Source organism: Pezoporus flaviventris, unplaced genomic scaffold, assembly GCF_033815535.1.
Source record: "Pezoporus flaviventris isolate CSIRO_AGI_PZ_B2104156 unplaced genomic scaffold, CSIRO_AGI_Pfla_v1 ptg000002l, whole genome shotgun sequence".
Lineage (NCBI taxonomy): Eukaryota > Metazoa > Chordata > Aves > Psittaciformes > Psittacidae > Pezoporus > Pezoporus flaviventris.
The window spans coordinates 83,127,418-83,142,139 of record NW_026892550.1 but is presented as its reverse complement, the minus strand read 5'-3'; the positions used below and the strand labels follow the sequence as shown (position 1 = coordinate 83,142,139).

The 14,722-nt window shown below is 37.7% G+C and overlaps 1 protein-coding gene across 3 annotated transcripts in view; it reads left to right on the top strand.

The window, feature by feature from the left end:
• The window catches only part of ERC1 (ELKS/RAB6-interacting/CAST family member 1), a 295,399-nt gene that overhangs the window by 164,958 nt on the left and 115,719 nt on the right, over positions 1-14,722 (top strand). For all 3 annotated transcript variants that reach the window (XM_061444782.1, XM_061444783.1, XM_061444784.1), the window contains one exon: positions 7,846-7,977. In XM_061444782.1, the coding sequence (XP_061300766.1) occupies positions 7,846-7,977 (132 nt within the window). The remainder of the gene's footprint in view (positions 1-7,845; positions 7,978-14,722) is intronic.

Genomic DNA, 14,722 nt, shown 5'->3' with positions numbered 1-14,722 from the left:
TACTTTACTGTGTCTGTACTGTTACTGATGAAAAGTGCCTGTACAAAACCAACATACCTAACTGATTGCTGTGTTGGAAGCGCCAAGCTTAGAGTAACAGGAAAGAAGTGTCAAAAACATGGCAGTTATCAGGAAGAAACGTTGCCAGTTTCTCATAGGAATAATCAGTTTTGCCTTTCCCTTTTAGGCCTGTGTAATAGTGTCTAAAAATGTCCTTTTCTTCTTTTTCTTTGTTCTCCCTCAAGAAATGTATAAATAATCTAGATTGCAGTGGAATTCCTCTTCAATAGCAGAGAAGGTAATAGAAATTACAGGGCTTTATGATGGGCATAATTCAGCTAGTATCAGTTAGGATCCTTTCTTACCATTACCACAAGCCCTGTGTATTTTAGGTTGCTCCAGATGTTGAACAAAACTGCTGTATATTGTGGAAACACTTTTTGAAAGTAACACACCTGGGTGGTAACATAAAATTTTCCAATTTTAATGTGTTCGGGTGATTTTTTTCCCATGTAAATATGTTTTAGGGACAAGTGCATGCACATTTTGCCCTTAGGATTATACGCGTTTCACATATGGAATGTAATTTACATCTTGACATACCTCAAAATTATTCCTTTTAGTTTTAACTGTCATTCACTGCTAATGCTATTGTGTAGGATTGCAATTTCTTTGTATTTTTTTGCTACTTCTTTGTGACCTTGTCCTGGGTTCAGCAGTAGCAGTCATTTTTCTCCTCGGTAGCTGGTGCAGTGCAGTGTTTTGACTTCTGGCCTGGGAACAGAGCTGATAACAAGGGTGTTTTGGTTTGGCCAAGGACTTTGTGAGCCTCATGCTCTGCCAGGGAGGAGGGGAAGCCAGGAGGAAGCAGAGACAGGACACCTGACCCAAGCTAACCCTATTCCATACGACAGCACGTCATGCCCAGGATGTAACTGGGAGTTACCCGGAAGGGCTGGGACTGCAGGGTTAGAGGAGGCATCGGTCAGAGCTGGGTCGGGCTGGGGGGGGGGGGGGGGGGGGGCGAGTTATCGGTTGGCTGGTGGTGAGGTGTTGTATTCTCTTCCCTTGTTATTTCCTTTATCATTATTATTATTGGTGGTAGCAGTAGTGATCTGTGTTATACCTTAGTTACTAAACTGTTCTTATCTCAACCCAGGGGAGTTGTATTCTTTTTGATTCTCCTCTCTGTCCCTCCAGGAGTAGGGGGAGGGCAAGAAGGGGGTGAAGTGAGTGAACAAGCCCTCTGCCTGGTTTTAAACCACAACAGACCTGTATGTTTAAGAACATAAATGATTTCACATAACTTCAGATGGATGAATTGATTCTATGTTGATTTTCTTAGCAACTAAAGACAAGCTTTTTTTTTTTTTTAACTGATGCTCACTGCTTCGGTTAGGTTCTATGTAACTAATCTTGGTACCAGTATGTTTCCCATCAGAAATTTGTCATGTTACTTTACAGACATATTTTACAATTTGTGTGGGGTTTTTTCTTTCTTCCTTTATGGGGTAGGTAGCTATGAGGACTTTGTGCAGGGTAGAGCAGCTGCCTCCCTGTTTTTACTCTTTCTATTTTATAAACGTCTGTACTTGAGCACATTTTGTGATTTTCATTTAAGTTAATGTCCATACAGGTAACTTTTAAAGTGTGCATCCTTCCCATGTACACAGGAGCAAATATTTTTGTTAGCAGCATCATTTTTAGTCCTGAATTACTCCTGAGTGTTGTCCTAACCTACAGCAATGATATTCAAGGGACAGTGCCATCCAAACACCACCCCATTTCCTGCCTTTCTATTTCAAAAGAAAAATTCACTGGCCATTTCTCATGAACTGTTGGTTTCCTTATGATTTTTTTTTTCCTCTGTGCTGATTTTAATGCACTTGTTCAATTTAGCATGTCTAGAAATAATTTTTATCCATTTTGTTGTTTCTGCAACTGATGATCCTCCAGTGCACACATAGCCTGGGTGTACACATCTTCTCTTTTTCCATTGTGGTACTCTCAGGAGAATGTACTCATCACCCCCTGCTGTCCCTCATGTTTTCAATGTGGCATAAGCAGTGCTATGGCCAGCTTTGTTGCACTTCCCTCTCAACTCCTAGTGAAATGAAATTCTTCTACTGCAGTTTTATTTCATTGTCACATGTTGTTATTTTTCTGCATTTATACAACTTGTCAGGCTTTAATTCCAATCCATGTGTCTTACTTGGCAGGTGCAATTTTCCAGATGTTGACATGATGAGATAGCCGTCATGCATCTTGGGTCTGATCTCTCCAAAGATGAGAAAACATTAGTGACAGAGCTCCTGCTTGTCAGTTTCTGTCTTTTCAGCTCTTAGACTGTTCCTTTCATTCAGGAACTCATGATAACTACATATGCTTTTCATGTATTTGAAAAAACCCCTCTTTGGCTCACTCAGTGAGATACAGGGACTTCATATAAACCTAATACTGGATATACTCAGCTTCTGCTTAGACAGAGAGAGCTTTCCCCATCACAGGTAACCCCTGATACTGAAGTTCTTTTGCCAGCTGAGGGCATCAACTCAGCTGTATGCAACATTGATGATACTAGCATTAGTATTTGTGGTTATTATATAAACTCTCCTGGTTTTGCCCAGCAATATATATATATATATAGTAGCAGCTGTTTACATGGTAGTTTGCATCTCTGTTACTTTGGTTTTATTATCAGTATCTCTAGTATTTGATCTTTGTTTGAGGCTCATGCTACATCTTGGCACCAAGCCATACACTACCCTAAAGGCATTTCCTTCTTCAGGAATTTATAAAGTAGTCTTCAATTCTGTTTTTCAAGACAGCATGCTGTGGGGTATTTTATTGCCATTTTCTTCAGGAAATGGTAATGAATACAGAGGGCGAAACCATCCACCATGGGCATGTCCTTTGAATGAGTTGCACAGGGACCCCAAACAGTCTTCTTGAGCTAGATTCTGTGATAACTACCATTCAAGTTACGTACCATGGCCTACATTTAGCCACTGTATACTCTTGAAAACCTATTAAGTTGAAGTATTGTCTCATCAGTGTAAGAGGTATTTACAAGTGCCAATTTGGCATGTTCTTCTTGTACAAAGACTTTTGAAGGCTTTTGCATGTAGTTGATAGAGCTGAATGTAGAAGCCTCACCTAAGTTTTAAGGCCCTATGATTGCTTCTGAAATCAAATGAAACTGTAATTTTTAGTACCTTCACATTGTATATTCTCTTAAAGGTCTTAAAGACCTTTTTAAAAAGGTCTGCAGGTTTTTGCAAGTATTTTTCAGAGAAAAGCAGAGATTAATTAACAAATCCATTTATTTTCATCAATTGGCATCTTCTGAAGAGTAGCCTTCTCATTTTGGTACAACATCTTTCCTTCTGGGTTCAGCAGTGCAGTACTTTAACCAGCACTGCAGAAACCCACCTTCCATAATTTAGTGAAAGTGTTTTGGCATCTTTTAGTAGACTCCTAAGATGACAAGCCAGAAGTCCTCAGTAATGAGCTGACTACAGCAGAACCAATTTTTCCTTTTTCACATTTGGTGCCCCTGCTGGTTACGGGCAAAGACAGGAAGCCAGGGAACTTTATGGGAGAAACTTGGTAAGATTTAAATTTTTCCTATTAGTCAGCCAGCATGCACTTTAGAGCTGCAGAGATCTGTAGAGATCAGGTCCTTGTGTTTTTTAACCAGAAAATTCCTAACATTTGTAGATGGCCTGCCTCCAAATGTTGGTGAAGAATTTGTTGTGTCAATAACTAAATGACAGTTTGTATCCAGGAGGAAGCTTTAAGTAGTACTTGAGGCAGCTGACAGTCCTGAGTTCCCAGGTTCCACTTACTTAGGAAGGTCAGTTCACAAAGCAGGATTTTTCTTTCTAGGGAGAGTTTTATTCCATCTAGAATGGACTGAGATCATTATCATTGGGGTTTTTATCTGGGTTGTGGCTTTTTGAGGACATACATGATAATGAAGAGCAGTAATTCATAGGAATAAGTGCTTGTAATGTTGTAATGATGTCACTGTTTAAGAAATAATTTATTCCTAGTTTGAAATGCTTCCAGTACTGTGTTCTTCCTTTCTGGTTTATGAAAGCACCCAGCTAAAATGGGTGCACCAGCGAGTGCGTTAATTACAGGGTTATATGAAAATGATGTTTCTCTGCCTATGCGATTGGTTAGTCCTAGAAATATTTTTAGCAGTTAAGCATTTCACTGCCTTCTCAAACTGTTACTAATCTTCCCCAAGAGTTAACTAAAGAAATCTACCTTAATTCCATTTCAAAGAATGCAATTAGGCCATAAAAACCTTTCTGAGTCTAGTTAAACACCCAGTTATGAAGAAGTTTGCCAGGATACCTCAGATTTCATTGAACCTAAACGCCTCGGTGAAAACATATATCTTCTTTCGTGCACTTCCATAGAACTTCATGACAGATTACACATCACATGAATGCAGGATAGATTAAACTGATACATCCTTTTAACATGTATCACTTGGACATCCTACCACTTCCTTCCTGAAGTGGAAGAAAAAGACCAGAAATGTGCGTCAGTCGCACCTCCTATTCCTTTCAGGCAGTCAGACAGACGTATTGGAATGAGTTTTGCTATGGGGTCATAGGATAGGTAGCAAAAATTTTTATTGTTCCTGAACTCTTGGCACTCCTATAGTATCAGATGGGGTTTTCATTTTCTTTGTGCTGCCACCAGTGAGCATAAAGGCAGGGCTCTCTCCTCTATCCCAGTTTAATTCCATCTCTGCTGTGCAATCTCATGCATATTGGACTTGGGAGGAGAAGAAGGGAGGGTCACAGAGATACTTGGTTAGGTAATATATCTTGAAGAATCCAGTTACTGTACAGGTAAGTAATATTTATTTATTTTCTTTCTCTGTGTAAGCTTCATGAAAGGAGACTGCCAGCGTTTATTATTCTACAGTTTTATCAAAATACAGGAAGATAAATTTGCCCTCAGTGTCACATTCTGATATATATATGTATGAAGCAACTCAAGTTGTACTCTAGTCCACTGCTTCAGAGGATCAGTCACTGCAGGAAAAAAAGCTGTCGTAACTGTAGTTACAATTAACAGAAGTTTTTCTCCAGAGTTTAAAGCATATTTATCCCAATAAAGATAGAACACTTCATGTAACTAAAAAGAGGAAAGCAGCAGCATGGGTTGAAGGTCAGTGTGAGTCTGACATGTTTTGAGAGTTAGAGCCAAACAACTCAAAAAACATGCTGGTAGGTTAAAAGGCAAATGCTGGTTCACTTTTATTTAGTTTTTTTCTAATTAGTATGTTTTGATTGAAACAGTTTGTCTTTTAAAGAAGAATTATTCACATGCTGATCAATTAGTTATGAATCAAAAAGCTGGAAACAAAGCAATTATTTAAAAGAATAGCTTTGAAACTATTCTGCACCAGTGGAGGTGCTACCTGGCCATGCAACTATTTCCTGCTCCCGACAGGCATCGCATCGCTATGCTTTTGTAAGGTGACACCTTTACAAGAGTAAACTTGCACGTCTTTTAACTAGGTTTGTCTGAGACAAAGTGAAAACTTGTAACTGATGTCTCCTTACTGGGTGGGTTGTTAGTATTAGGCTGAACATAAAAGATCCTTGTTTCTAGGTAGCTGGTTGTAGTCAACACTGGAGTATTTTAACTTGCAACCATCTACCATGTATGTTTAAGTTCATCTATTATTTTAGGAAAAGTAATTCTATATGGATATAGATTTATTTCTTTTTTCAAGTGCATTTTATATGTCACTGTCTTGATCAGTTTTGGTATCACCAATTGCTCTTCCTCCTGTCCTTCAAGAGTTCATGTGTCTGAATTGAGCACTATATGGTATTAATACAATATCAAATTCACCTCTTACATTATGTGTTAGAATGTTTTATTCTGCAATCTTATTTTAAAGCACTTTCCATTTTACATGTAACTGTTCAAATGAAGCATTCCCACTTCTGTTGTTTGAAGTGGAGAGCTACACTTCCATACTTGGCAATCTGTGAATAATATATCAAGAGGCACAATCAATATTTATTGTGTAATGCAGATAAGCAAGTAAATATTATTCATGTCTGGCAACAGTTAATATTCTGAGGTTTTCTGTAAACTTGTTATTCATCTTTTGTATGAATCTTCAGTTAAGCTACTCAATAACCATAAAGTAGTTGTGGAAGATATTCTCAGTGTTTCAGAAAGATTCAAATAGTATTAAAACATGTTCTGCAACTCCTATTTTAGAAATTTATCTCTCGGTTTGTTTCTTTGGAAATCAGCAATTACTTGCCCTGTGAATCCATTTTGGAAAGTAACCATCAGTATGCCTGCAAAGCCTAACAAATACTGTCACCTGTGCTTAGTGGTTGAATACAGTCCTTTCTCTGTGCAAAGGCAGTGGTGCCAGGGGTCTTGCACTGGTCTGATACAAAGCTTTGCATCTCTGTTGGAGCACTCTCATTGAAAGTGGCAGTTTTAAGACTGCCAGAAATGGTGTTCCTGTAACAGGTATCCTTGGTGATATATCCTAAGTTCTTGAAAGCAGGAATTAAGGAGTAAGTCAGGTTCATTCTTTAAACTCCAGTGACTAATTCTTGCATTATGAAGGTTGCAAGGTCAATTTTTTTCCAAGTCAGTCATCTTTTTCCTTATTCTTTATATGGTGTGAAACACTTTCAGTGAAACAGTGGAAAATTTCAATCCTAAATACAAAAGGTCAGAAGACAAAGAGAGAGGTAAATCTGACAAAAAGCAAAATGCAAGAAACAAAGAGAAACATTTTTTATTCTTCCACTACTGCTGAGATGGCTAAAAAGCCCATGTGGTAACTTAAACATGCATTAATATCTCATCTGAATCCGATGATCTAAGCCAATCTGCAAGTCAAGAAATGCAGAAGTCTTCCATCAAGCTGCTCATTTCTGATAGATTTGTTAAGTAGCTATTGGTCCAAGACAATTCATATATACATGTCAGAACAGCCTGCTTTGTAGGCTTCTGTCCAAGCTGTTACAGCAGAAGCAGGAGATACACATTTATTTTCCTAGCAGTATTAAAGTAAGGAGGATCTTCTTTACAAATACCATTTTGTATATATTTTTTCTAAGTTACACTGTTACATAAACCAGTAAAACAGTATGTTTTCTGAGGAGCAATACGGTTTTCTTCCATACTGTTTGAATATATGTGGGACATCTGAACTTGCAATTGTGAAGATGCTTCTAATCAAAGAATAAATTTTAAGGTAGTCTTGATACTTGAATGTCTGAGATTCAGACAGCCCAGATGAATCCTTCATAATTCTTAGAGAATTTTTGATTAAAAACTTCCTTAAAGACTTAATCCGAACAATGGAAAACTATTGGGTTAATGTTTACTTTTCTTCCCCTTAACTTGGAAATGGCAAATTCCAAACTGCAGTGAAATGTTCCCCTTCTTACCACACCTGCTTGTGAATGTGTGAGCAAATGGGCAATGCCTGCTGTGTTCCCATGAATTCTGGCTTCTGTGCTTCTTTGGAACTGCTTACTAATTTTTATTTACCAACAACCCTATGCTGTATAATCTGAGAGGACTCTGGTATATCCAACATGGAGGGCAAGCGCTCTTTCTCTCAGGTCCTGCTTTGCTAGCTTTCTTCTTCTCTGCTGTAATCTTCCTCCTACTCTTGCATCACTTCATCTTTCTCTCCTCTCTGCGAAGATAATTTGCCTGCAGTTGCACCTTGGGAGGGAGAAACACATTTTGGTTGGCATAAAACATGGTTGATTAAAAGGCTGTGATTCCAAACAAGCCATCTTCACCTGGTCTCCCGTCATTTTCCAGGACAATCTACGTAAAAAGGATGATCGGATTGAAGAATTGGAAGAGGCACTCAGAGAAAGTGTTCAGATAACTGCAGAGCGGGAAATGGTGCTAGCACAAGAGGAGTCAGCCAGGATGAATGCTGAGAAACAGGTCTGCAATCTTATAAAGTCACTGGGAGTCTTCTTAGGAAAGTAACCAGACAGTAAAGTACTATTTTCCCTACTCTACCATGAAACACAGATGGTTTTGTTTGACAATCCTGTATCACTGTTCCAACATTAGGTAACAACTCAAAAAGTCTGCAAAGCCTTCATGATAAGTTGTATTTCATAGGTAATATTTTCTTGAAGTTAAAAAGAAATATAAGGTATCCTGAGATTTAAAATACTATTTTAAGTAGTAACTCTTCTGATCTGCCTTGCCTGTAAAAGCTATCTTCCTATGTGTATCCTTACGTAGGTTCACTGTGTTATTCATTGAAAGTGTTTTAAGATGATGATTTTTATTAGCATAGTTGGGTTTGTGAACCATGGTCTCATTGCGCTTGCAAAACAACTGGATAAAGAGACAAATCCCTTAGCTTGAGCCAAGCATACACACAGAAAATACATATTTGTGTGCTGAAGCCTCAGGTATAAACTTCTATGCATCAACTGATTCTGTGCCACTGACAAGATGCTCGGAAGGGTCATATATGTGCCTGATTTTAACTCATGTAAGTAATCATTAAGAAAACATACCATAAGTAGTGAATAAAATTCCATGAGAATTTGATAAAATTTTTAAAGGAGAGGCTGAACCTAGCATTCTTACTGTGCTTTTTGTGGGCCTCTTCAATATCTTTCACTCTTCCTTACTTGCCCATAATTAGCAAACAGGAGCATTTGGTCGGTTGCAGTTGCATTGCAATGGCGTGATCTTCTCTTAGTTATTTAAATAAAAGAAGTTCTGACTAAGTGCACTTTAAACTATTTTAAGAGGTTTTTCCCAACATATATCACAGACTTCAATGAAAAAGAGGATATAAATGTGTTAGTAATAATCCAATTTTCAGGAAGAAGAAAGCAACTGTTTCTTTTTTAGACTAGAGTCAGGCTCAGCTGTTCACTGATAGTCATTCTGAGAATAATTCTGGTTGCTGTACCCTGAGATCCTAGACAGTGTTATGGAATTCACTTTCAAGAATGCCTTCTTTCCAATGTTCTTGTAGCCTTTAAAAAATTGCATGAAACAGAGAAGTTAACCAGGTAGTAAATAACACATCAAAGGTTAGATCTCCTTGAAAGGAAAATACATAGCTCACAAGGGAGAAGGTTCTATGCTGAGATGCGAAAATAAGTAGTATGTGATTTGGTGCCTAGGATGTCGTAATGTTTGAATTTCTTTGTTACAAGACAAAGTGGCCATTTCTGTATTCTTTGAGCACCTAGAAGCATATAGAACTCACTCTTTGAAGTCTATGGTAAAAATGCAGAACAAGATGCATATGGCTTCGTGAATTTTTGGGGGGGAACTTTTGAAGAAGGTAGAGTGTGTTAATTTTGTAAAGGTTAGAAGTATCTGAAGTTAGGGAAGTAAGCACAAAGATGAACATTTACAAATTCCATGCACACATAATGTGGGCCTTTACTAGAGGATGGTCACAGGTCATCTCAGTATTAAAAGTGAAAAGGGGGTGGAGTACAGTTTTCAAAGAATGGGTAGCTTACATTTGATTCACTAGCAAAGAGGTATGCTTGTAGCATTAACATGATCAAAGCTACAGGCAAGGAGATTACTTCACAAATGGGCACAACCTGCACAAGAATGATTTATGCTTAGGTCCAAACACGGAAGAAATCCTACCAAAGAACTTCAATAATACAGATGCAGTCAAAAAAGACTTATATTTGAGATATTCCATGAAAGAAATTCTGCAAGATTTTAAAAATAAAGTTTAAAGAAGTTTGAGTCAAAGATACTATCAAGTTTAACAAAAATATGGAAGTTCTGTCCTAGATGGAAAAAAAATGAATTAGTAAGGAAGATTCAGTCACAGGATGCAAAGGAGATCTCTTTTTTATTGTCTTGAGCATGAGCTCCTCATAGATGTCTCCAGTGTGAGCTGTTAGCAGCAGGTTTAATATGGATAGAAGAAATAAGTCTGGGTTAGTAAAACAGCGAACTGTTGTTATAAAAGTGAAGCTTTATTTATACATGAGGCATCCTAAAACAAGAATATGGGAAGAGAACAATGCTTTGGGAATATGCACAAATTTCAAATTTGGCAGTAAGGAGACTTTTCAAAAGAATACACTATCAAAGCCTGATGAGAGGCACACAGTGAGGTCAAATGGTCAGAGCTTGGTGGAAAGGGAAATACCTGGTGAATGGAGAGTTCAGATTGGGTGTACAATCTGAAAGATGAGGCAGGGCAAAGAAATGTGGAGTCTGAGGCTCAATAAGCCATAAGCATCAGTGAGAGAGATTGAGAGGAGAGGAAGAGATCCAAGAGGAGTAAGATTTGTGGGAAAAGATTGGTGGAATATGATGGGCAACAGCACTGTGGGGGAAAAAAACCAAACAATTTGGATGTTGCAATACAGAAGGAAGGAGGAAAAAGAAGGATGGGTTGAAAGTAGTAGTATTGGAAGAGGGAAAAGTCAACATCTGTACCTTTACTGATTGACAGCAGTGTCTTACTCCAGCAGAACTAAACTACCAGCTCTGACCAGTTATAGTTTTTAAAATATGATCAATAAGACAGCACAAAGGAAAAGCAACAGGAGTGTCTTGTTCCAGCCTGCACCAGGAGAGCTGCTGTGCCCCATTTGTCCTTTGGGATTTTGTTTTGTTATCAGTTAAATACAGTTAAGTAATAAAGTGCTGGCAAGCAGCTTTTTTTCCAAGGTGAGGAAGAGACTTCTTCAACTGGTTTTCAGTTCATATTCCTTCAATTACTTTAAAAGAATGCCCTCTTTGTTTTATCATGTTCTGTGGTGGCTCTTCGTAGAGTTGTAACAGACACCCTTAGATAGCTTCAGTTTTAAAATGCAGAGTTCTGTTTTCCATATGATATTAATGGCTAATTCTTTTGGTTTTATAAACAAACGATAGGTTAGGAACATTCCTAGACCAAGTATGAGTGATATGTGTGATTTTCAAATGTCAATGTTGTCCAAATGTATTATAATTTGCTTTTAATTGCATGCTTTTTCTTTCCTCTCTTCTGTTTATCTTGTTTTCTACCATTCTGCCACTTTACTGCCTGTCTGAAGCTGTTTAATGAATCAGTGCATGAGGTCAACCATTTTGGCTTTAAGTGGTTCAAGGTATGAGGACATCTCATTTGTGTGTACCTCTGCCCCAGTATTTAATGTTAGTTTTGTAGCCTTGTGTTGTGTAATCCTACCCTCCATTTTGTCATGATGTATGGTTTCCTGCTATTTTACAGGCTTCAGGTTTGAATTACAGTGTCCATGAAGCTACTCAGTATTTCATGGTTCTCAAAGACACATTTCAGATTAAAATCTTGCTCTCTTTAATGCAGTGTTTGGAAATATTCTGGCAGTGTGTACTAACTTTGGCAGTAGGTTAACTGTGTAATACCCTATATACGACAAGATGTCTCCCTCTGACTAAAGCTGACCTGGTGCATCTTACCATCCCTTCTCTTGCAGTGGAAGGCAGGAGGTTATCTTCTATATCAGCTTAGTCATAATCAGCACCATTCTCAGGACAATGCTGGAAATGTGTTTCAGTCTTCATGAAAGAATAAGGCCCTTTTTGTGGAATAAAGTGAAACAGAAGTTCAGGTTTGTTGATTCAGTGACAATAATTAGTGTCAGGTCCTTGGCTAAAGGAGCACAATATTAGAATTACTTACATTTTGAGCCTTCATTTGGAAGGCATAGTTTATAAGTGTGTACTGACCTAAGGTACTTATGCCTGCCCTCACTTTGCTGACTTTCACTCACATACTTCAGTGCATGTCCCTTCAGTTTTTTGAGCCTGGGTCCTTCTGGGGCCATGTTGTGAAAAGGACTGTCTTGGTTTAAGTGCAGCCTGTAACTCAGAACCACTCAGCTGCTCGCTCACTGCTCCCTTTCTTCCGCACCCTGCTCCAGGTGGGATGGAGAGGAGGATCAAAAGAATGTAAACCCCTCGGGCTGAGATCAGAACAATCCAATAACTACAGTATAATGTAAAACTACTACTACTAATGACAAGGGAAATAACAAGGAGAGAGAATATAAAACTAAAAAAGGAAGGGAAAAAAAAAAAAAGAAAACAATAAACCTAAGTGATGCATAATGGAATTGCTCACCATCCGTCAGCTGATACCCAGTCGGACCCGAGCAGCGATCTGGCCCTTCTGGGTAGCTCCTGCCAGTTTATAAACAGCACTGCACCACCTACTAGGAAGGAATAAAATAACCGTTACAGCTGAACCCAGGACAGACCTAATTCGTAGTAAGAATGATCTGATTTTTTGAAGTACTCTTTTCCTGGGAACCAGTTTGCTGATCTGGTTCGTGGATCCCCAGGCAGAACTTGAGGAACATCTGAGGGAACACTGAACTATGAGGGCAGGACTGAGAAGTGGAGGCAGGAATTGCTTAGTATTATTACTAAAAATATTTTTTCCAGAAACTGTTATTGTGGCTTTTACAATAGGCTGCTATTTCTATGAGTGAGATGGTGCCCTGCCTGACTGCAACGTATGTTTCTCTATCTTTGTTTATTTCCTTCAAATTTGAAAAGCAGCAGGTTTTAGAAATTTAAATCGTATTTCTGCTGATAATAGTGCAGCTCTGTTCTCGCATGAATATCAACTCCTGCTGCCATCTAACTCCTTACCCTATAATGTTATGGCAAATAAACACATGAAATACTGGCCGTTACTAGTTCATTCCTTTCTTCCTTAAAGTAGTTACTTAAATTGAAATTTCCAACTTAGCCGTCTGATCTTGACACCTTCCATCAAATTTTTTTGCAGTTATGGCTCTCAATGGGAAATTTTAAGTGAAATTTTAAGTATGTAGACCTATAAATAGCTACATCTGTGTTCATACACTATCTTTTTACCTTGCAAAGGGCGGGTTTCTCTGCTTTGCTTTTTTGGGAAAAATAGAAGACTGAATACTGTAATGGTAATCTATTGTTTGAATGTATTTTCTTATGCTAATTGCTTTCTTCCACTGTCTCTGTAAGTTATTTCTGCAGGATCTAATATTCTTTCAGGTACATATTACATGTAAAATATGTTGATAACAAGACTCCTGAAATTCTCTGTCACATACATCTACTTCAGAATTCATATCTGCTTATTTAGTAAAAATAAATATGAAATAGGTTAATGATTCAACTAGGACCTTCTTCACAGATGTCTCCTTTTTCCCTGTCTTCTATTCACCAGGATTTCTGTAGCAGGTACAAGGACTGCAAAGGTTTGAATGTAGAGTGCAGCCTCCAAGAGCTTTTTCTGTCTTACCTATAAATTACTTAGATAAATTCTACCTAATTTTTTTAATGAAACCCCTCATTTGTACTTCCATCAGACCATCATTCTTGTCCTGTTTTAACTTTCTAGCGTATATTACTTAGATTACATTTTCTTGTGAGAATAGAAGCTACATTTAAAACAGAAATACTCTATATCAGACCCTATCCTATCACGTACCTTCTAAAAATTCAAACTAAATTAAAACACATACCTTTTTTACTGAGCATACTGTTACTGAAATAGTTCTAAAATATTTTCTAAAACATGTTAAATTTTGGAATTATTTCAGAGCACAAATTCTCACACATTAAGTTACTTCCTACCAGTCTCTGCAAATGGAAAATATAAAGTGGAATTTCTCATGAATGAGTTACCTATAGGGTGTTTTCTGAGCACCACAGAAATATCAGAATTCTGACTGCTCTGTAATAGACAGTTTTCCTTTAATTAATGGTTTTGCCTCTTCTGTATCTCCTTATGAGAAGTTTGATAAATCAAGTGATTGGAGATCAAGGCATTAATCCAAAGTATGGTTTGGGGGTGGAGGTGCCTGAGCCTTATTGCTTCCCACTGATTTTTCTAAGCAGTTTACATTGTCTTTGGCTGAACTTCTCTTGAATATTTTCTACACAGCTCCTTTCTATAGAAGTCTGCCAAACTAATTTTGAGTGTATGTATATACATTCATGTGCAAAGTTACTTGTGTATTTAATTCATATTAAGAAAAAAATCTTTACTAAAGCCTCACATTTTAATTTCTTTTACTGATAATTTTTCTAAAGGGCTTTTTAAGTCAGTTGTCAGCCTGAAGTGTAGTCTTGCCATTGTGTTTAAGCAATTTCTTTATTTTTAATTCTTTTGTCTGATTCTTTTCCATCAGTTAGAGATTGCACTTTGGCACTTTGGGTAAAATCGACTGTGTACCGTGTCTTTGTCAATGAATATACTAGGAGACATTTTTAGAATCACTGCTTCCCCCTAAAGTTACTACTTCTACCAAGGTATTTAAATAGATTATGTAGCTTCTTCCTTTAAAAATACAGATTCGTGTTGTGTCACACTCCTTACATGGGACGGTATGTAATTCCTTTTGTGTTCAGTAATGTACTTCTTAAGAACTGTAACAGAGGAGAAGAAATCATGCCCAGAAAAATCTGAGACAGATCTTTTTGTAATATTGTAGGGGGAAAACTTCTAAATATTTTAGAATCATAGAACAGTTTAAGTTGGAAAAGGGCTTTATGGTCATCCACTCCAACCATAAACCTAGCACTGCCAAGTCCACCACTAAACTATGTCTGTAAGCGCCACATCTACATGTATTTAAAATACCGCCAGGGATGGTGACTTTGTTTCTGTTTAATTCATTGCACTCCTTTAAGATTGCAAAGTGCGCAAAATTTGATGACT